Source organism: Neodiprion virginianus, chromosome 3, assembly GCF_021901495.1.
Source record: "Neodiprion virginianus isolate iyNeoVirg1 chromosome 3, iyNeoVirg1.1, whole genome shotgun sequence".
Lineage (NCBI taxonomy): Eukaryota > Metazoa > Arthropoda > Insecta > Hymenoptera > Diprionidae > Neodiprion > Neodiprion virginianus.
In genome coordinates, this window is record NC_060879.1 from 28337892 (window position 1) to 28359827 (window position 21936).

Genomic DNA, 21936 nt, shown 5'->3' on the forward strand with positions numbered 1-21936 from the left:
ACATGGTAATACTTTTTTTCGTACACAATTTCTTTAACTTTTTATAAAATCGTTGCCCACTATGATTAAAAACGATCGAGCCAGATGTTCAATGCCGTAAATGAATATCCAAGGGCACAGGTAGATATTACTCAATGGAAGACTGACAATGATACCGAACGTTATATATACGACATGGGGGTGATGGATCAATAAAAAATCCACTGCGAATACGCATTATGTGATAATATTATCGTTATCACGTATTCAAACTAAATTCTGTACATCGCGTTCTAAGATAGGCATCAAACATTTATTCCTACATCTCCTTCACTTTCCCCGACGGGTAAGTCACAACAAACTATTGCGAAACAAAGAATACAAATTCTGATGAGGGACCGCAGTTAAAACTAAATCTACTTTCTAGGAGCGAAGAAATTTTCCCAATACTTCATTCGCTCTTTGTGAAAACCACTTTTAACCTGAATTCCAGGATCGCTGTCATTACCGATCTGAAGATATTTTTCGTCTGATGAGAATGGTTCCCAAATCGCGTTGTCATTGAGAGCTGCAGTAGTCGGCAACCTGAGAATGTGTTGTATAGTCAAATATAGTCGATAGACAAGCGGCTGTGACGTGATGTCTTTTATCAAGTCGTAGCCTGATACTCACCCATTGGTAGCAAACGATGTCCATAGCTCGACCATAGCGTCGACCACTTTCATATCAGTCTCAGAATATTCAGAGCCTGGTGGCGCAAACAATTTCTTTGGTCCAGGAAGGAGGTAAATCAGCTCGTCTCCGTGCGCCGCGCCCCAATTCTCCGTGTTGCGATTACTGAACAGATAGCTATAACTGAAAGTGCCTCGGTAGTCAAAAGTGCAAAGGTATGCGGGACTTTTGTAAGCGGAGTTGTTCGCACGTTGTTTGACCTCGTTGTAATTAAAGTAGGTAAACTCGTAATCGGTTATGATGTCAGTCAAATTGTGTAGTAGCTGAAAGCAACATCAATCATACCTTGACTGATAAAATTTGAACTTTGATCGTCAGTTGTTCCAGTTCTCACCAATTTTCTGTCTGCAGTTAGATCGTTCAAGTAACGAGACTTCAGAGCAGCAGTTTGGGCATCGACATCGGCTGACCAAAAGTCGTGTCTCAAGACGCTGATTAGGTGAGAGTCAATGTTGTCTAAAACTTGCTGGAACAAGTCCGGCCTATCATAGTACACTGAAATGAAGAACAAGTGCAAGTTTCAGAAAAATTATTCACCAAGAAAAAATGACTACCGATAAAGTTTCTTCAAATATGCAGAGCCTGGTATGTTACCTGACATCTCTGTGCGATATATACACCTATAGGAATATTCGTTACTTCACGTTGATCCACCCATACTTGCCTGCAGTTGTAACAATTCCTTCTTCCTTAGTTAAGAGGGCCACCCACGGCAAATCATGCTGTTCTCCGTTGGCAATGATATTCGCTGGAGTATCCGTAAAAAGTGCACCTTCTACGTCAGGTTCGACTACAGGATACCAAACAGTAGGCCTGGCCGTCCTTACATCCCTCAACAGCACGTCTGTATCGTACAAGTATGACCCATTGAAAGTCCTCAGACAGTTAACAAGGGTGGTTGACGTGTTGGTTGGACAACCAAGGTATTCGCCCAACTTCGTGGCACGCGTGGCGGCCACCGAATACGGTTCAGGAACAGGAGGATAGAGTTGCGGTGTACTGTGTGTCATGAATTGGTGAAAGAGTCCTAAAAACAGTGTGCTGTTGTTCGTCAAGTTGAAATGCCGAGTATTTAATATCTATTTAGTGAAAACTAATTCAATGCCATTATTGAACTCTCTTACAATCAAAAGTAACAGTTTCGCTGTAGTAACAATAACTGGGGCACATTCACCACTGGAAGATGATGATTGAATACCATAGGTATATTTCAATTCAAGTAAGCAACTCTGCTCACCTTTTGTTAAAGGAGATAAGGTTAAAAGGCGAACGCAGGCGGCGCCTGAACTTCCACCGAAGAGCGTTACTTTATTTGGATCACCACCGAAATACTTGATGTTTCGTTGGGTCCATCTCAAAGCTTCAGCTATATCTTTAAGTAAATTATTTCCCGGCGATACTTCGTCGCCGGTACTCAAAAATCCGAGTATTCCGAAACGATGGTTAGGAACTACGAGAACCACGTCCTTATTAAGAAGAAATTCTGGACTCCATCGGTCAGGAGTGCTCGTTCCATGCCTGAATTGTCCACCATAGACGAAGACCATCACTGGCAGTAACGTGGCATTTTGGCTACGTGGGAGCTTTGCGATAGAAATGGTAAAAAAGTAATTACTCGCTTTTTCATTTTAGAATTCATTAATGTAATCCGACCGTAGACCGTGATTCTGAATAATCACCGTGCACCAGTCTCATTCAATTTTTCATGTTATGAATTAAGAAATGATAGCAAAGTAAATAGGTGCACCAACAATAAACTATAAACCATGTATCATAAAGAGATGACACTGGTTTTTTGCACGTCATTCACTGATTTCTTCTATACGTATATCGCAATGTTGCAGGCTGACAGCATAAACATGCATTTCTGGACCCACGTCCGAACTTGAGTGTGTTGCGCGCAAAAATGCTATAGTCAGTACGCAGCCTAAGAAGCTAGGAACAGCGAGGATAAACCAAGATCGATGGACAAAAACTTCCTGACTTCGATTTTTGATAATGTTTTACGACAGTTTGACTCATTGTGTGCAAAAAAGAAGATGATATCGGAGGATTGAACTCCGTAAAAAATTTCCAAATGAGATCTAAAGTTTCAGTTTCTCTAGCGTTGTCCGAACCAAAATATTTGAAGTACGATGAAGAGCTGGAGGTATGGTTGAACAAATTCAAATGATTGAGGATCTATTTATTACTCGAAATCAACCTTCACGATGTAATCACACAGATTCCTTATCCAATCTGAAGCACTAAAAATATGCTGTATTTTGTACCTAGCTGTGTGACAATTAGTATATTGCGTTGCTAGTGCGGAAAGTGGGCGATTTCTAATGAATAAGCGTGCGCTGTAATCACACGAATCAGATATCACCACTGATGTAAATGAAATCGCCCATCCGCGCGTCGGACACACGCTATAATCTTCAAACATCTGTGAGCGAAAGTTAGATTTCTGAAGCAATGAAGGTGCCACTGACATTAAACAAGTCTACCAACAAATGGGTGGTGTACGAATCAAAACAAAGCTGGACAGTAAAATCAATTCTACATTGCCTCAATATGTTTGACAGTACTCGAATCCTATGTAAAATAAACAGAGCTAAACTTGTTTGCTGTTGGATCAGACGATACCTAGACTGGTGTTTCACTACTGAAAACAGATGAATCTCAAAATGTTTGTGCTTTCAATTGAAAATCCTTGAATCTCGTAGTTCGACTAGTACATTTCTCGGGATAAGAAATTTGAAACGATGATGATAAAACTGTAACTTCCTCAAGCTATCAAAATATATTCAATACGATTGCGATGTACCTGCGGCGTATAGACATTGAGATAGAGGCAGTCCTCATCCCCTATGAGCTTTGTATCGTTCTGAATACATGCGTTAGGCATGCGGCTGGCATCTAGAGTCCCGTTCCAAGGACCCGGCGGTACGGCTTGTTTAAACCTGGATTGGAATAATGGAAGAAATTAATGTTTCCGTATTTTTGGGACGATTAAACTCCCAATGATAGGTGATTTTTCGGCCAGCATGAGGCTAGATGATTCCGCCAATTCTTCGCCGTAGATTTTGAACATGTTATTCTGTCGAGTACATTCAATTATGTATATCAGTGCCACGAGTTGTGATCAATGCAGATTGACCCAAAGAAAATCCGTCGAGTGCTGATATTACCGATGGTTTAGCGGACTCTCAAAGCAATCGAGATGTGTGAAAGCAAAGTACGTGAATCCGATCAAAACAATGTGGTTTCAGTACGTATATACGGATCCTTGATGGCCTTGGAGACTTGGTCGGTCAATATCTTCTTACTAAGATAAAAAAATCTTATGAATAAAGTGAGGACTTTTTACCCTCCCGAGCTCATACCATGCATTTTGAACAAGAAAAAAATACACGGTATGAGCTCAGGAGGGCTAGAAGTCCTCACTGCATTATCAACTCGTGTTGATGTATATTAACTGCTTGTATCTTTCGATGATATGAACCAAAGTTTGCCCAATCAATTACATTATAATTATAAGTACCGGTATCAGTTTACTATTGATACCGTATATTACTACTGTAAGTAATAGCGTAGTTCCTAACGTGCCAGACTTCGGAAGGGCAGGACTTGAGTTCAAATTCCCAGCTTGTCGGTGAGGTTCTGAGCGATAGCTCGCAGAAATTGTAACGCAGCTAACGTCGTTCAGGCTCCGAATCGGCGAGTCAAGGTTTGAACTCAGTCCGGGTGTCCGGGCAACGTTTTCTGCACCGCCTATGCAGCGATAAGTGACTTGTAACTCTGAATTACTCCTACAAACCTGAGATCTCCAATCGGTGGCTCGGCAAACGGAACTCCAATGAAGGCGAAGAATCTTCTGCCAAGGTGTGAGGCCATATTTATACCTCTGAGTCTCCCTTGAGGTATCGTCGTTTCCGGACGCATCCAATCCTCGCCAGCGGGAATGTCCCCATTTTTGATTGGAATAACACCAAAGATTGTCAGGAAAGCGATTAGCAAAAGAGCCACCAGCACACACGCGGCTGCTATACAACAGCACGAGCGCGAGCCAATCTTACCTACAAACATGATTACTGTCTGTCACTAAGTGATGCTCGCCAAAGAGAACATCCTGAGTTATTTTATCTAGCGAGAAGAAAAGATGTCTTTTCATAATTAGGGACAATGTGGTTTGGTAACAACGCCTTGAGTTTAATTCGCAACCTAATCTCAATTTATAATGCGGACAGGAATTAAATCCTCCTTGTCAAGCGGTCCAATAAAATTAAGTGTATATACAAATTTTATAATGTATGTTTTGTTATTAGGTAGTTTGATGAGATTGGATTTACATGTGAGATAACAGAATAATAAAGCCGAGCAGCGCCGGTTCGAAGGCTATTTTTCATGCGTGTAAAGTAATACAAAGCCGCGCCCATATAAGTGCACACATAGAAAAATCAAACATTTAAATCCCGTATTTATTCACTTAAGTTACATGATAATCAAAGGTACAAATGATTGCTAAAAACAAGAGGATTTCACAATAACACGAACAGAATATGTAATTCTGGCGATGTCATAATCATGTGAACCTTCTCGCTTTCGAAACTGCGACGTCCTGAATTACTCCGTCAAGATCTAGTTCATTAGCAACATCGTTTTCAATCGACATACTGTACAGTCCGTCTAATTGTCCTTGACTCATTGGTGGCAAAGACTGTTCGATTGGATGTCAAAATTCAAAACACACAGTACCAAAAAGGGCGGGAACTCTGTATTCAGTGTTTCCAAGCAAAATTAAAGCTGCTACTATCAAAATTACATAGTTAAATTGTGCTTGATCCCTTCGTGCTCACAGTGGTGTTCTGCGTAATAAATATTACTCATAATTGGATTACTTCTTACATTGTTTTTTTGGTGGAAATTATTATGCAGTTCGAACATCTTATTACGTAGTCTTGTTTGCGCTGTGAGTTTTGATTAGCAACAGATAATTCATTAGAACGATAGATAGTGTGTGAGCAGAATTACTTCTTGATTAGTTTGTACTGACGAACAAAATAGTCGGATGATGAAGTACACGTACGAGAAACGATAGCTTTATGCTCTGACACAATAGAGTCATCGCGATTGGTGGATCAAAGCCGTTCGAGTGACTTCGATCAATTTCCGGATCATGTGTACATCGGATTGCATAGTACTGCTAATCCACGTAACGGGGTTGTGATTGAGTGAATCAAAGCAACGAAAATGTGTTGCACCGCTGACCCATGCTACGGGTTCGGTGTCTGACGCTTGAGTCTTCCACTAAACACAGTACCCAGGCTACTTGAAACGATCACTTGCATGGCTAGATCTTAACATTTTTCGAATATTTCATTATTCTTCTGAGCATTGCTATTTTTGAAATGAAGAAGGTGCCTAGGAATCCGACCGAGAGACTGTTCGATATATTCTCCCAAAAACGCGAAAGAATCAGTAACCAGAGTATCGAAAATTGTAGTAGTTGACGGATATTTGGTAAGCAAAAAAATTCGAGAAACGGTGTTTTGTCATGATTTAACAATATGAACTATTGTTTGAATACTTTTACCACAAAAATATCCAAAATATTATAATTGCAACGTCCGGGCGTGATTTCTGAAGAACTTCGATTGACTGGGATTTGGCATATTTCCGTGAAATTGGATACACATGGCGATTAATTCACCTGTTGGACTCACACCCTTTTTTTACGTTATACCAACGCGGCCGTTGATGAATTGATACTTGGTACTTCTTCTCATAGATCGACAATGTGAGAAAACAGATTTACGTACTACGTAAATTACAGTATAACGCTTCGTGATACGCAAACTACATAAATAAACATTTCCCTGCAAGATCGTCATGTTCTGCACTTCTATCTGCGGGGCGAAGAATTCAGTACATGACATTGGCACTGAATCTAATCTGAACAATTATCTACTAGTACAGCCGACACTTAGTCGATCAAACTTGAAATTGTGTTCACGCTCACGTGCTAATATTGAGGTTTTGAATTATTTTTTTTCAATAAAAACGTACAAACAATAGTTTACATCGTTAAATTATGCCCAAAACACTGTTTCTCGAGTGTTCTTCTTGTTTGCCAAAAACCCATCAAATCTTATAATTTTCGATACAACGGGTTACTGATATTATCACATATTTTGGAGACTATTTCCAAGAATCTCTCGTCTAGATTTCTTGGTACCATATTTATTTGAAACAAGTCTCAATTGTGAAAACCATGAAGACATGTTCCAAAAATATTGAGCTTTCGCGAATTTGATCTTCAAAACACGTAGTATTTTTGAAAAAAATCAGCAACCTTTTCACTTCGTTATTTCACAGAGCTGATTTGAGGCGCGTCAGCCCCCCTTAACATTGCACCCATTTTCCTTATGCCTGCACTTAGTAATTTACTATGGTATCAATCGTGTCACCCAATGCTAACAGTACTCACCACCATCCGCGTAAGAGAACAGCGTCGAGTGTTATACGTCGAATTTTCCGACTGACTCGCTGTGCACTGCCGGCACTAACTGACGGAAATCCGCTTGGCATCAATCTTCCAGATTTTCGACAGAGAGCGCGCTGTAAATTTGACTAATCGTTTCATTATTTTAATATTTTAAGTACGTTCAAGATTATTTCAGATCAAATTCAAAAATTTAACAAACATGTATTACTGACATGGTAATACTTTTTTCCGGACACAAATTCCAAAACTTTTTATAAAATCGTTGCTCACTATAATTGAAAACGACCGAACCATACTTTTAATGCCACAAATAGACATCCCAGGGCACAAGTTGATATTACTCAATGGAACACTGACAATGATACCGAACGTTATATATACGACATGGCGGTGATGGATCAATAAAAAATCTACTGCGAATACGCATTATGTGATAATATTATCGTTATCACGTATTCAAACTAAATTCTGTACATTGCGTCCTAAGACAGGCATCAGATATTTATTCCCACATCTCCTTCACTTTCCTCGACGGGCAAGTCACAACAAACTATTTTGAAACAAAGAATACGAATTCTGATAAGGAACCGCAGTTCAAACTAAATCTACGTTTTAGCAGCAAAGAAATTTTCCCAAAACTTCATTCGCTCTTTGTGAAAACCACTTTTAAGCTGAATTCCAGGATCGCTGTCATTACCGATCTGAAGATATTTTTCGTCTGATGAGAATGGTTCCCAAATTGCGTTGTCATTGAGAGCTGCAGTAGTCGGCAACCTGAGAATGTGTTGTATAGTCAAATATAGTCGATACACAAGCGGTTGTGACGTGATGTCTTTTATCTATTCATGGCCTGATACTCACCCGTTGATAGCAAACGATGTCCATAGCTCCACCATAGCGTCAACCACTTTCAAATCAGTCTCAGTAAATTCAGAGCCTGGTGGCGCAAACATTTCCTTTGGTCCAGGAAGGAGGTAAATCAGCTCGTCTCCGTGCGCCGCGCCCCAATTCTCCGTGTTACCACCACTAAACTTATAGCTATAGCTGAAAGTGCCGTGGTAGTCAAAAGTGCAAAAGTATACGGGACTCTTGAAAGCAGGGTTGTTTGCATGTTGTTTGACCTCGTTGTAAATATGGTAGGTAAACAGGTAATCAGTGATGATGTCAGTCAAATTGTGTAGTAGCTGAAAGCAACATCAAACATGCCATAATTGATGGAATTTGAATTTCTGTCGTCAGTGTTCCAGTTCTCACCAACTTTCTGTCTGCAGTTAGATCGTTCAAGTAACGAGACTTCAGAGCAGCAGTTTTGGCATCGACATCGGCTGACCAAACGTCGTGTCTCAAGAAGCTGATTAAGTCAGAGTCAACGTTGTCTAAAAATTGCTGGAACAACTCTGGCCTATTATAGTACACTGAAATGAAGAACAAGTGCAAGTTTCAGAAAGGATCATTCACTGAGAAAAAATGACTACCGATAAAGTTTCTTCAAATATGCAGAGCCTGGTATGTTACCTGACATCTCTGTGCGATATAGACACCTATAGGAATATTCGTTACTTCACGTTGATCCACCCATACTTGCCTGCAGTTAGAACAATTCCTTCTTCCTTAGTTACAAGGGCCACCCACGGCAAATCATGCTGTTCTCCATTGGCAATGATATTCGCTGGAGTATCCGTAAAAAGTGCACCTTCTACGTCAGGTTCGACTACGGGATACCAAACAGTAGGCCTGGCCGTCCTTACATCCTTCAACAGCACGTCTGTTTCGTACAAGTATGACCCATTGAAAGTCCTGAGACAGTTGACAAGGGTGGTTGACGTGTTGGTTGGACAACCAAGGTATTCGCCCAACTTCGTGGCACGCGTGGCGGCCACCGAATACGGTTCAGGAACAGGAGGATAGAGTTGCGGTGTACTATGTGTCATGAATTGGTGAAAGAGTCCTGAAAAAAGTGTGCTGTTATTCGTCAAGTTGAAATGTCAAGTATTTAATACCTATTTAGCGAAAACTAATTCAATGCCATTATTGATCTCGCCTACAATCAAAAGCATTAGCTTCGCTTCTTAAGTCTGGTACATTTACCACCGACAGATGATCACTAAATATCATAGGTGTATTTCAATTAAACTAAGCAACTCTGCTTACCTTTTGTTAAAGGAGATAAGGTTAAAAGGCGAACGCAGGCGGCGCCTGAACTTCCACCGAAGAGCGTTACTTTATTTGGATCACCACCGAAATATTTGATGTTTCGTTGGGTCCATCTCAAAGCTTCAACTATATCTTTTAGTAAATTATTTCCAGGCGATACTTCGTCGGCGGTACTCAAAAATCCGAGTATTCCAAAACGATAGTTCGGAACTACGAGAATCACGTCCTTATTAAGAAGAAATTCTGGACTCCATCGGTCAGGAGTGCTCGTTCCAAACCTGAATTGTCCACCATAGATGTAGACCATCACTGGCAGTAACGTAGCATTTGGGCTACTAGGAAGCTATGCGGTAGATTGGTAAACATGTAATTATTTGCTTTTCCATTTCAGAATTCATTAATGTAAGTCGACCGTAGACCATGATTCTGAATAATCACCGTGCACCCGTCTTATTTAATTCTTCATGTTATAAATTAAGAAATGATAGCAAAGCAAATAGGTGCACCAACAATAAACTATAAACCATGTATCATAAAGAGATAACACTTGTTTTCTGCACGTCATTCACTGATTTCTTCTGTACGTATATCGCAATGTTGCAGGCTGACAGCATAAACATGCATTTCTGAACCCACGTCCAAACTTGAGTATATTACGCGCAAAAATGCTCTAGTCTGTACGCAGCCTAAGGAGCTAGGAACAGCGAGGAGAAACCAAGATCGATGGACGAAAACTTCATGACTTCGATTTTTGGAATTGTTCTACAACAGTTTGATTCATTGTGTGCAAAAACGAAGATGATATCAGAGGTTTGAACTCCGTAGAAAATTTTTCAATGAGATCTAAATTTTCAGTTTCTCTAGCGTTGTCCGAACCAAAATATTTCGCGTACGATAAAGAACTGTAGGTATGGTTGAATAAATTCAAATGATTAAGGACCTGTTTATTTCTGGAAATCAACCTTCACGATGTAATCACAGAGATTTCTTATCCAATCCAAAGCACTAAAAATATTCTGTATTTTGTACCCAGCTGTGTGACAATTAGTATATTGCGTTACTAGTGCGGAAAGTGGGCGATGGGCTAATGAATAAGCGTGTGCTCTAATCACACGAATCAGATATCACCACTGATGTGTATGATATCGCCCATCCGCATGTCCGACACTCGCTATAATATTCAAACATCTGTGAGCGAAAGTTTGGTTTGTGAAGCAATGAAGGTGCCACTGACATAAAACAAGTCTACCAGCAAAAGGGTGCTGTAGGAATCAAAACAAAGCTGAACAATAAAATCAATTCTACATTGCCCCAATATATTTGGCAGTACTCGAATCCTATGTAAAATGAACACAGCTAAACTTGTTCGCTGTTGGATCAGACGATAGCCTAAACTGGTGTTTCGGTACTGAAATCAAGTGAATTTCAAAATGTCTGTACTTTCGATTGAAAATCCTTGAATCTTTTGTTACGGCTAGTACATTTTTCAAGATGAAAAATTTTAAACGATGATGGTGAAACTATAACTTCCTTCAGCTATCAAAATATAGTCAATACGATTGCGATATACCTGCGGCGTATAGACATTGAGATAGAGGCAGTCCTCATCCCCTATGAGCTTTTCCTCGTTCTGAATACATGCGTTAGGCATGCGGCTGGCATCTAGAGTCCCATTCCAAGGACCCGCCGGGACGGCTTGTTTAAACCTGGATTGGAATAATGGGAGAAATTAATGTTTCCGTATTTTTTGGACGATTAAACTCCCAATGATAGATGATTTTTCGGCCAGCATGAGGCTAGATGATTCCGCCAATTCTTCGTCGTAGATTTTGAACATGTTATTCTCTCCGGTACATTCAATTATGTATTTTAGTGCTACGAGTTGTGATCAATGCAGATCAACTCAAAGAAAATCCGTCGATAGCTGATATTACCGATGGTTTAGCGGACTCTTAAAGCAATCGAGATGTGTAAAAGCAAAGTACGCAAATGTGGGCCAAACAATGTGGTTTCAGTACGTATATGCGGATCCTTGATTGTTTATTTGGTCAGACAATATCTTCTTACTAAGAAAAAAAAATCTTATGAATAAAGTGAGGTCCTTTACCCTCCCGAGTTCATACCATGCATTCTGAACAAGTAAAAAATACATAGTATGAGCTCGGGAAGTTGAGAAGTCCTCACTGCATTATCAACTCGTGTTGATGTATATTAACTGCTTGTATCTTTGGAATATATGAACCAAAGTTTGCCCAATCAATCACAGTATCATCGTAAGTACCAGTATCAGTTTACTATGGATACCGCATATTATTACTGTAAGTAGTAGCGCAGCTCGTAACGTGCGAGACTTCGGAAGGGGAGGACTTGAGTTCTAACTCGCAGCTTGTCGGTGAGGTCCTGAGCGATAGCTCGCAGAAATTGTAAAGCAGGTAACGTCGTTCAGGCTCCGAATCGGCGAGTTGAGATTTTATCTCCGTTCGGGTGTCCGGGCAACGTTTTCTGCACCGCCTATGCAGCGATAAGTGACTTGTAACTCTGAATTACTCCTACAAACCTGAGATCTCCAATCGGTGGCTCGGCAAACGGAACTCCAATGAAGGCAGAGAATCTTCTGCCAAGGTGTGTGACCATATTTATACCTCTGAGTCTTCCTTGAGGTATCGTCGTTTCCGGACGCATCCAATCCTCGCCAGCGGGAATGTCCCCATTTTTAATTGGAATAACACCAAAGATTGTCAGGAAAGCGATTAGCAAAAGAGCCACCAGCAGACACGCGGCTGCTATATAACAGCACGAGCGCGAGCCAATTTTACATACAAACATGATTACTGTCTGTCACTAAGTGATGCTCGCCAAAGAGACCAGCCTGAGTCATTTTATCTTGCAAGAAGAAAAGATGTCCTGTCATAATTAGAGACAATGTAGTTTGGTAGCAACGCCTTGAATTTAATTCGCAACCTAATCTCAATTTATAATGCGGACAGGAATTAAATCCTCCTTGTCAAGCGGTCCAATAAAATTAAGTGTATATACAAATTTTATAATGTATGTTTTGTTATTAAGTAGTTTGATGACATTGGATTTACATGTGAGATAACAGAATAATAAAGCCGAGCAGCGCCGGTTCGAAGGCTATTTTTCATGCGTGTAAAGTAATACAAAGCCGCGCCCATATAAGTGCACACATAGAAAAATCAAACATTTAAATCCCGTATTTATTCACTTAAGTTACATGATAATCAAAGGTACAAATGATTGCTAAAAACAAGAGGATTCCTCATTAACACGAACAGATTATGTAATTTTGGCGATGTCATAATCATGTGAACCTTCTCGCTTTCAAAACTGTGACGTCCTGAATTACTCCGTCAAGATCTGGTTCATTAGCAACATCGTTTTCAATCGACATACTGTACAGTCCGTCCAATCGTCCTTGACTCATTGGTGGCAAATACTGTTCGATTAGACGTAAAAATTTAAAACACACAGTACCAAAAAGGGCGGGAACTCTCTATTCAGCGTTTCCAATTATAATCAAAGCTGCTCCGATCGAAACTACATAGTTAAATTGTGCTTTATCCCCTTATGCTCACAGTTGTGTTCTGCGTAATAAATATTACTCATAATTGGATGACTTCTCACATAGTTTCTTTTATAGAAATTATTATGCAGTTTGAACATCTTATTATGTAGTCTTGTTTGCGCTGTAAGTTTTGATTAGAAACAAATAATTCATTAGATCGATTGATAGTGTGTGTGCAGAATTATTTCTTGATTAGTTTGTACTAACGAACAAAATAGTCGGCTAATGAAGTAAACGTACGAGAAACGATTGCTTTATGCTATAACACAACAGAGTCATTGTGATTGGTGGATCGAAACCGTTCAAGCGACCTCGATCAATTTCAGGATCATGTAAACATCGGATTGCATAGTTCTGCTAATCCACGTAACGGGGTTGTGTTTGGCTGAATTTGAACAACGAAAATATGTTGCACGGCTGACCCATGCGACGGGTTCCGTGTCTGACGATTGAGTCTTCTACTAAACACAGTATCCAGGTCACTAGGAAGGATCACTTGTATGGGTAGATCTTAACATTTTTCGAATATTTCATTATTCTTCTACGCATTGCTATTTTTGAAATTAGGGAGTGTCAATACAAGTATACAAATAATTTTTACTGAGTGCCCCCTATTCGAGCCAGTGCGCACTCAGTGCAACCAGTGGAAAACGCTATTACGTACTACATAGATTACAGCATAACACTTCGTAATACGTAAACTACATAAATAAACAATTCCCTGCAAGGTCGTCATGTTCTGCACTTCTATCTGCGGGGCGAAGAATTCAGTACATGACATTGGCACTAAAACTAATAAAGACAATTACCAGCTAGTTCAGCCGACACTCAGTCGAGCGACTTCTAAAATGTGATCACGCTCACATCCTAATATTAGGATTTCGAATTATTTTTTTTCAATAAAAACGTACAAACAATAGTTTGCATCGTTAAATAATGCCAAAAACACTGTGTTTCGAGTTTTCTTCTTCTTTGCCAAAAACCCATCAAATCTTATAATTTTCGATACTACGGGTTACTAATATTATCACGTATTTTGGAGATTATTTCCAACAATCTCTCGTCTAGATTTCTTGGTACCTTATTTATTTGAAAACAGTCGCAATTGTGAAAACAATGAAGAGATGTTCAAAACATACTTTTTGGTCTTTCGCGAAGTTGATCTTCGAAATACTTAGTATTTTTAAAAAAATCAGCAACCTTTTCACATCGTTATTTCACAGAACTGATTTGAGGCGCGTCAGCTCTCCTTAATATTGCACCCATTCTCCTTATGCCAGCACTTAGTAATTTGCTATGGTATTATTTGTGTCACCCAATGCTAGCAGTATTCACACCATCCGCGTAAGAGAACAGTATCGAGTGTTATACATCAAATTTTCCAGCTGACTCTTTGTGCACTGCTAGCACCAACTGACGGAAATCCGCTGGGCATCAGTCTTATAGATTTCCGACAAAGAGCGCGCTGTAAGTTTGACTAATCGTTTCATTATTTCAGTATTCCAAATACGTTTAAGCTTATTTCAGATCAAATTCGAAAATTTAACAGACACGTATTACTCACATGTTAATCCTTTTTTCAGACACGAATTCAAAAACCTTGAATAAAATCGATGCTCACTATCATTGAAAACGATCGAGCCATACTTTCAATGCCACAAATAGACATCCCAGGGCACAAGTTGATATTACTCAATGGAACACTGACAATGATACCGAACGTTATATATACGACATGGGGGTGATGGATCAATAAAAAATCAAGTGCGAATACGCATTGTGTGATAATATTATCATTATCAGGTATTCAAACTAAATTCTGTACATTGCGTTCTAAGATAGGCATTAAACATTTATTCCTACATCTCCTTCACTTTCCCCGACGGGTAAGTCACAACAAACTATTTTAAAACAAAGAATAGGAATCCTGATGAGGGACCGCAGTTAAAACTAAATCTACTTTCTAGCAGCGAAGAAATTTTCCCAAAACTTCATTCGCTCTTCGTGAAAACCACTTTTAAGCTGAATTCCAGGATCGCTGTCATTACCGATCTGAAGATATTTTTCGTCTGATGAGAATGGTTCCCAAATCGCGTTGTCATTGAGAGCTGCAGTAGTCGGCAACCTGAAAATGTGTTATATCGTCAAATATAGTCGATACACAAGCGGTTGTGACGTGATGTCTTTTATCTATTCATAGCCTGATACTCACCCATTTGTAGCAAACGATGTCCATAGCTCCACCATAGTGTCGACCACTTTCATATCAGTCTCAGTAAATTCAGAGCCTGGTAGCGCTAAATTTTTCGTTGGTTCAGGAAGGAGGTAAATCAGCTCGTCTCCATGCGCCGCACCCCAATTCTCCGCGTTACCATTACTAAACATATAGCTTTTGCTGAAAGTGCCTCGGTAGTCAAAAGTGCAAAAGTATACGGGACTCTTGTAAGCAGGGTTGTTTGCATGTTGTTTGGCCTCGTTGTAAATATGGTAGATGAACTCGTAATCGGTTATGATGTCAGTCAAATTGTGTAGTAGCTGAAAGCAACATCAATCACACCGTAACTGATGGAATTTGAATTTTTATCGTCAGTTGTTCCAGTTCTCACCAATTTTCTGTCTGCAGTTAGATCGTTCAAGTAACGAGACTTTAGAGCAGCAGTTTGGGCATCTACATCGGCTGACCAAACGTCGTGTCTCAAGAAGCTGATTAAGTAAGAGTCAACGTTGTCTAAAAATTGCTGGAACAAGTCTGGCCTATCATAGTACACTGAAATAAAGAACGAGTACAAGTTTCAGAAAAAATCATTCCCCAAGAAAAAATGACTACCGATAAAGTTTCTTCAAATATGCAGAGCCTGGTATGTTACCTGACATCTGTGTGCGATATAGATACCTATAAGAATATTTGTTACTTCGCGTTGATCCACTCATACTTGCCTGCAGTTGTAACAATTCCTTCTCCCTTGGTTACAACGACCACCCACGGCAAATCATGCTGTTCTCCATTGGCAATGATATTCGCTGGAGTATCCGTAAAAAGTGCACCTTCTACGTCAGGTTCGACTACAGGATACCAAACAATAGGCCTGGCCGTCCTTACATCCCTCAACAGCACGTCTGTATCGTACAAGTATGACCCATTGAAAGTCATCAGACAGTTAACAAGGGTGGTTGACGTGTTGGTTGGACAACCAAGGTATTCGCCCAACTTCGTGGCACGCGTGGCGGCCACCGAATACGGTTCAGGAACAGGAGGATAGAGTTGCGGTGTACTATGTGTCATGAATTGGTGAAAGAGTCCTGAAAAATGTATGCGGTTATTCGTCAAGTTGAAATGCCAAGTATTTAATATCGATTTAGTGAAAACTACTTCAATGCGATTATTGATCTCTCTTACAATCAAAAGTATTAGCTTCGCTGTAGTAACAATAACTCGGGTACATTTACCACCGGAAGATGATCATTAAATACCATAGGTATATTTAAAATCAACTGAGCAACTCTGCTCACCTTTTGTTAAAGGAGATAAGGTCAAAAGGCGAACGCAGGCGGCGCCTGAACTTCCACCGAAGAGCGTTACTTTATTTGGATCACCACCGAAATACTTGATGTTTCGTTGGGTCCATCTCAAAGCTTCAGCTATATCTTTAAGTAAATTATTTCCCGGCGATACTTCGTCGCCGGTACTGAAAAATCCTAGTATTCCCAAACGATAGTTCGGAACTACGAGAACCACGTCTTTATTAAGAAGAAATTCTGGACTGCGTTGGTCAGGAGTGCTCCTTCCAACCATGAATCCTCCACCATAGATGAAGACCATCACTGGCAGTAACGTAGCATTTTGGCTACTAGGAAGCTATGCGGTAAAAATGGTAAAAAAGTGATCATTTGCTTTTTCATTTGAGAACTCATTAATGTAAGCCGACCGTAGACCGTGATCCTGAATAATCACCGTGCACCCGTCTTATTCAATTCTTCATGTTATAAATTAAGAAATGATAGCAAAGCAAATAGGTGCACCAACAATAAACTATAAACTATGTATCATAAAGAGATAACACTTGTTTTCTGCACTTCATTCACTGATTTCTTCTATACGTATATCGCAATGTTGCAGGCTGACAGCATAAACATGCATTTCTGAACCCACGTCCAAGCTTGAGTATATTGCGCGCAAAAATGCTTTAGTCTGTACGCAGCCTAAGGAGCTAAGAACAGCGAGGAGAAACCAAGATCGATGGACGAAAACTTCATGATTTCGATTTTGGGTAATGTTGCACAACAGTCTGATTTATTGTGAGCAAAAAAGAAGATGATATCAGAGGTTTGAATTCCGTAGAAAATTTTCCAATGAGATCTAAATTTTCAGTTTCTCTAGCGTTGTCCGAACCAAAATATTTCTAGTACGATAAAGAACTGTAGGTATGGTTGAACAAATTCAAATGATTGAGGATCTGTTTATTTCTCGAAATCAACCTTCACGATGTAATCACAGAGATTTCTTATCCAATCTAAAGCACTAAAAATATGCTGTATTTTGAACCCAGCTGTGTGACAATTAGTATATCGCGTTGCTAGTGCGGAACGTAGGCAGTTTTTAATGAATAAACGTGCGCTGTAATTACACGAATCAGATATCGCCGCTGATGTATATGAAATCGCCTATCCGCGCGTCCGACACACGCTATAATCTTCAAACATCTGTGAGCGAAAGTTAGATTTCTGAAGCAATGAAGGTGCCACTGACATAAAACAAGTCTACCAGCAAAAGGGTGGTGTAGGAATCAAAAAAAAGCTGAACAATAAAATCAATTCTACATTGCCTCAATATGTTTGGCATTACTGGAATTCTACGTGAAATGAACAGAGCTAAACTTGTTCGCTGTTGGATCAGACGATAGCCTAAACTGGTGTTTCGGTACTGAAATCAAATGAATTTCAAAATGTTTGTGCTTTCAATTGAACATCCTTAAATCTCTTGGTACGACTAGTACATTTCTCGAGATAGAAAATTTGGAACGATGATGGTAAAACTATAATTTCTTCCAGGTATCAAAATATAGTCAATACGATTGCGATATACCTGCGGCGTATAGACATTGAGATAGAGGCAGTCCTCATCCCCTATGATCTTTTTCTCGATCTGAATACATGCGTTAGGCATGCGGCTGGCATCTAGAGTCCCGTTCCAAGGACCCGCCGGTACGGCTTGTTTAAACCTGGATTGGAATAATGGGAGAAATTAATGTTTCCGTATTTTTGGGACGATTAAACTCCCAATGATAGGTGATTTTTTGGCCAGCATGAGGCTTGATGATTCCGCCAATTCTTCGTCGTAGATTTTGAACATGTTATTCTGTCGAGTACATTCAATTATGTATTTTAGTGCTACGAGTTGTGATCAATGCAGATCCACCCAAAGAAAATCCGTCGAGAGCTGATATTATCGATGGTTTAGCGGACTCTCCAAGCAATCGAGATGTGTAAAAGCAAAGTACGTGAATCTGGTCAAAACAATGTGGTTTCAGTACGTATATACGGATCCTTGATGGTTTATTTGGTCGGTCAATATCTTCTTACTAAGAAAAAAAAATCTTATGAATAAAGTGAGGTCCTTTACCCTCCCGAGCTCATACCATGCATTCTGAACAAGTAAAAAATACATAGTATAAGCTCGGGACGTTGAGAAGTCCTAACTGCATTATCAACTCGTGTTGATGTATATTAACTGCTTGTATCTTTGGAATATATGAACCAAAGTTTGCCCAATCAATCACAGTATCATCGTAAGTACCAGTATCAGTTTACTATGGATACCGTATATTATTACTGTAAGTAGTAGCGCAGCTCGTAACGTGCGAGACTTCGGAAGGGGAGGACTTGAGTTCAAACTCGCAGCTTGTCGGTGAGGTCCTGAGCGATAGCTCGCAGAAATTGTAAAGCAGGTAACGTCGTTCAGGCTCCGAATCGGCGAGTTGAGATTTTATCTCCGTCCGGGTGTCCGGGCAACGTTTTCTGCACCGCCTATGCAGCGATAGGTAACTTGTAACTCTGAATTACTCCGACAAACCTGAGATCTCCAATCGGTGGCTCGGCAAACGGAACTCCAATGAAGGCAGAGAATCTTCTGCCAAGGTGTGTGACCATATTTATACCTCGAAGTCTTCCTTGCGGTATCGTCGTTTCCGGACGCATCCAATCCTCGCCAGCGGGAATGTCCCCATTTTTGATTGGAATAACACCAAAGATTGTCAGGAAAGCGATTAGCAAAAGAGCCACGAGCAGACACGCGGCTGCTATATAACAGCACGAGCGCGAGCCAATTTTACATACAAACATGATTACTGTCTGTCACTAAGTGATGCTCGCCAAAGGGACCAGTCTGAGTTATTTTATCTTGCGAGAATAAAAGATGTCTTGTCATAATTAGAGACAATGTAGTTTGGTAACAACGCCTTGAATTTAATTCGCAACCTTATCTCAATATATAGTGCGGACTGGAATTAAATCCACCTTGTCAAGTGGTCTAATAAGATTAAGTGTATATGAGGTATTCCATGCCAACTGAGAGGTCATTTTCCCTGACCCCCGCCAATTTGCCTAATTATTTTTTATGTGATTCTACAACCTAAAAAAAGCACTCACCATTTTTTTCAGATTTTTCGTTTCAACCATTCTTTTTTAAAAAATGTTACAAACCCTTTTATGGTCCTAAAAAAAACACCATTTTTTTTTTTTTTTTTGCAAAAATTCACGTAATTTCTGGGTCCCAAAACAAACATTTTGAGCCATAGTTCAGAGTGGAGAATTGATTTTTTGTATGGAGGTCAGGGAAAATAACCTCTCAGTTGGCATGGAATACCTCTATAATGTATGTTTTGTTATTAAGTAGTTTGATGACATTGCATTTACGTGTGAGATAACAGAATAATAAAGCCGAGTAGCGCCAGTTCGAAAGCTATTTTTTATGCATGTAAAGTAATAAAAAGCCGCCTATATATAAGTGCACACATAGAACAATTAAATATTTGAATCCCATAATTATTTACTCAAGTGATATGATAATGACAGGTACAAATGATTGCTAAAAACAAAAGGATTCTACAATCACACGAACAGATTATATAATTCTGGCGTAGTCATAAAATCATGTGAACCCTCTAGCTTTCAAGGCTGTAAAGTCTTGAATTACTTTATCAAGATCTGGTTCATGAGCAATATCATTCTCAATCGATTCACTTTCCAGTCCGTCTAAGCGTCCTTGACTCATTGACAACCGCAAATACTTTAGTTTCAAGTTGGAAAAACTTCATTCTCCGGAAGCGACAGTCACTGGCAACGTCAATAATATTGTCAACGCACAGAAAACATTCGGAACCAGAGAGGTGAGCATATTCTCGCATGCACATATATAGGGGCACGTTTTTGGGATTAAAACGATGAGGTATTCTTCTGAATAGCGCTCGTAATTCGCCAAACAGTTCGTAACTTGATCTTATTGGTTTGCATCAGGTAATGAAATTTGAAGATCTGCACATTTTCGTAAATCATCCTCCATATGAAGTTGTAGCTCACATATTCTAAATAAGAATCCAAATGCCTCCGGATGTCGGTTTGCCCAACAAACTCCCACGATGATTATTGAGATTGGAGCCTGGCAAATCATACTTAATTGAAATCTGATCACTTTGACTGCATCTATGCGATTCTCCCATCGGGTTTCGCTCAATGGATTGACCGTAAAATTTAGCACATACTACAGTAAAACATTCCATCTGTGTGAAGAAGCTGAGAAATAATTTTAATTATATTGGACAACATAAAAAAAGGACATTGCTTCAGAGTTACAATTAGCAGCATTATTCAGCACCAAATTCAACGAATGAATACAACAGGGTACAAAAAATGCTCTCCAATTGATATTTGTAATTCTGCTTGACATTCCCCGTGATGCCCTCAATCTAGCAGCTATACGTCCTCTGCCTGCCGAAGTCTAGGCTGGGAAAATATGCTAGGTCTAAGAGGGTTAAAGGATTGGCAGAAAAAACCGATCTCACGATACTATACCGCAGTGGTATGACCCCAATACTATTATTCGATGTATTAGGTTAGAGATTGCTGGAGGACTATCGGTACATCGAAATTTTGTAAGATGCATTACAAGCATCCCATATGCTAATAATTATTTTCTAAGTGAGTTAAACCTGCAATTCATCGATACTTGCTGTTTGTTGAATAATTGAAAGTGATTCAAGATATTGCATGCAATTTGATAACGTTACGTTATGCCAGACTGAAATTTTATCGATTAAATAATTAGATGAATATGATTAAACATTCGTTGGACAAACCTTGGGTAAATCCACTGTTTGAACGACATTGGTAAATTTAAACGAAGATTATTACATCTGTAGCTAAATACTATTCCCTATCACAAATGCCGAGTAAGCTATGGTTACTTGTCACGATGTTCATTCCACCAATTTGTAAGCTATGCTAAAAGACATCACAAAAAAAATTATTCCACCGCAAGTCAAGCACCGTTGCGATCGCGAACGAGCCAATTCATTGGATGAAAAATTCAAGGTTTGTATAACAATTGTTATCGCCACGCCACGTGACAGTAAAGAAGCTGTAAACAAATACCTGTAATCTAAATACATGCGAACTCACCATCGTTGCTGAGAAATGGGGAAGTTACCCGGATGTCTCTGTTCAACTCTGGAAAAAATGAAAATCGAAACTTAAATTAATTTAGCAAAGTTGATTTTCACTTTTCAAATTAAGCATTACTATTTTCTACTTTCATACTTCTTCACCACATGTTCATACATACACATACTCACACGCAAGGGAAAAAATTGGCTTCAAATGTAACACCTTAAATTACCAAATAATTATTAACAATACAAGTATTCATACCTCCTCCTGGTTGCTCCACACTTGACATGTAGTATTTCTCGTAGCATCTTAGCTTGAATTTTGAAGCTACGCA

General features: G+C 39.6%; 2 protein-coding genes across 4 annotated transcripts; both read right to left on the reverse strand.

Moving 5' to 3' along the window:
- Positions 1–261: 261 nt before the first annotated feature.
- LOC124299747 (esterase E4-like) lies at positions 262–12281 on the reverse strand. Of its 3 annotated transcripts, none has more exons than XM_046753081.1 (7): positions 11913–12281; positions 10926–11061; positions 1949–2294; positions 1376–1738; positions 1046–1206; positions 652–974; positions 262–564 (listed from the first exon to the last, which is right to left on the reverse strand). In XM_046753081.1, exons 1-7 carry the CDS (start codon positions 12179–12181, stop codon positions 396–398), a joined length of 1767 nt encoding a protein of 588 aa, XP_046609037.1. In that variant the 5' UTR covers positions 12182–12281; the 3' UTR covers positions 262–395. The 3 variants fall into 3 exon arrangements, with proteins under 3 accessions (XP_046609037.1, XP_046609039.1, XP_046609038.1); XM_046753083.1 differs by lacking the exons at positions 1376–1738; positions 1949–2294 and adding exons at positions 8787–9149; positions 9353–9698; XM_046753082.1 differs by lacking the exons at positions 262–564; positions 652–974; positions 1046–1206; positions 1376–1738; positions 1949–2294 and adding exons at positions 7684–7975; positions 8063–8385; positions 8456–8616; positions 8787–9149; positions 9353–9698.
- A 2431-nt stretch (positions 12282–14712) lies between these two features.
- On the reverse strand, positions 14713–19474 carry LOC124299746 (carboxylesterase 4A-like). Its single transcript, XM_046753080.1, has 7 exons — positions 19012–19474; positions 18025–18160; positions 16452–16797; positions 15879–16241; positions 15548–15708; positions 15154–15476; positions 14713–15066 (listed from the first exon to the last, which is right to left on the reverse strand). The coding sequence occupies exons 1-7, from the start codon at positions 19278–19280 to the stop codon at positions 14898–14900; spliced, it is 1767 nt and encodes a 588-aa protein (XP_046609036.1). The 5' UTR covers positions 19281–19474; the 3' UTR covers positions 14713–14897.
- Positions 19475–21936: the final 2462 nt, after the last annotated feature.

Bases quoted from the DNA above. Each gene is read 5' to 3' on its own strand.
- LOC124299747 (XM_046753081.1), bottom strand. From the start codon at position 12,181: ATGTTTGTATGTAAAATTGGCTCGCGCTCGTGCTGTTATATAGCAGCC. The intron at 975-1,045 runs GTGAGAACTGGA...TGTTGCTTTCAG, and splicing joins TAACTGCAGACAGAAAATTG to CTACTACACAATTTGACTGA. The intron at 565-651 runs GTGAGTATCAGG...ACACATTCTCAG, and splicing joins ACATCGTTTGCTACCAATGG to GTTGCCGACTACTGCAGCTC.
- LOC124299746 (XM_046753080.1), bottom strand. From the start codon at position 19,280: ATGTTTGTATGTAAAATTGGCTCGCGCTCGTGCTGTTATATAGCAGCC. The intron at 15,709-15,878 runs GCAAGTATGAGT...TCTTTATTTCAG, and splicing joins AGGAATTGTTACAACTGCAG to TGTACTATGATAGGCCAGAC. The intron at 15,067-15,153 runs GTGAGTATCAGG...ACACATTTTCAG, and splicing joins ACATCGTTTGCTACAAATGG to GTTGCCGACTACTGCAGCTC.